Consider the following 1,039-nt stretch of genomic DNA (forward strand, 5'->3'; position numbering starts at 1 on the left):
ATGTGAGAGAAAAACATCAATTGGTGGCCTCCTGCACACACACGACCAGGGCCCCCGATGGGGAGGAGCCTGCAACTGAGATACGTGCCCTTGACTGGAATCGAACCCGGGACCCTTTCGTCCGCAGGCCAATGCTATATCCACCGAGCCAAACCAGCTAGGGCGAGTCTGAGTGGTTTTAGGACAGGTATTTGAGGCATTGCTCAGGCTAAATACAAGGGGGAAATCAAGAGAAAATGAATAAAGAGTAGATAAGGTAACTAACTAGCCAATGCTAAATACACGTGTCAACATCCCCACTCAAATTTTATCTTCAGAATATGGTTCAGACTTACCTTCTCTCCCAGTTCTTTATACTTAGGTTCCAGATTCTTACAGTGGCCACACCAGGGAGCATAAAATTCAATCAGCACATCTTTATTTACATCATTCACTATTTCATCAAAATTCTCTGCTACCACTACCTGGAAAACATAGAAGATTCTCTAGTTGGTAAGGTGAGCTGACAAATAAATTCACAAGTTATATTTGTTTCTGGACCCAATCCCTCTCAAATTTGATGTGATGTCACTGAAACCCAAAACACATTTACAGACTATATTAAAGATGCTGTCGGTTGGGAAACCAAAAGCAAAAAAGTTTCAATTATAGAAGCCAAACAAACCCCAGATACCTGCTTTCAGCCAGCCACAGCCTCAGAGCTAGAACAAGCAGGACGGCAACAAAGTTTCAATTATAGAAGGTAACTAAATAGTAAAGAAAAAAAAAAAAAGAAAAAAAAAGGACGTTGTCATTCCCAGAAATCAATTCATTCCTATGTTCAGGAAGTCACAGGAAACAAGTGTTATCCAATCCTTCCTTAAAATAATCTTAAAATTATTCTTAGGGGTTAGCTTGCTCTGTCCCAAGGAATAACCTAGCTCTGATATAAATACCACCAAAAAATTCTATGGAGGTTTTATAGTCCTGCCCCAATTGAGCATTATGAGCTCTGTCAATGCTTATTTTATGTATGAGGTGGAGGGGGGGGGGGGGGGGG

General features: G+C 41.2%; 1 protein-coding gene across 1 annotated transcript in view; it reads right to left on the reverse strand.

Annotated features, from left to right (window-relative positions):
* The window catches only part of PDIA3 (protein disulfide isomerase family A member 3), a 28,227-nt gene that overhangs the window by 3,448 nt on the left and 23,740 nt on the right, over positions 1 to 1,039 (reverse strand). Inside the window, exon 10 of the mRNA XM_006778141.2 lies at positions 336 to 464. Within this exon, the coding sequence (XP_006778204.2) occupies positions 336 to 464 (129 nt within the window). The remainder of the gene's footprint in view (positions 1 to 335; positions 465 to 1,039) is intronic.

Source organism: Myotis davidii, unplaced genomic scaffold (assembly GCF_000327345.1).
Source record: "Myotis davidii unplaced genomic scaffold, ASM32734v1 scaffold46, whole genome shotgun sequence".
Classification (NCBI taxonomy): Eukaryota; Metazoa; Chordata; class Mammalia; order Chiroptera; family Vespertilionidae; genus Myotis; species Myotis davidii.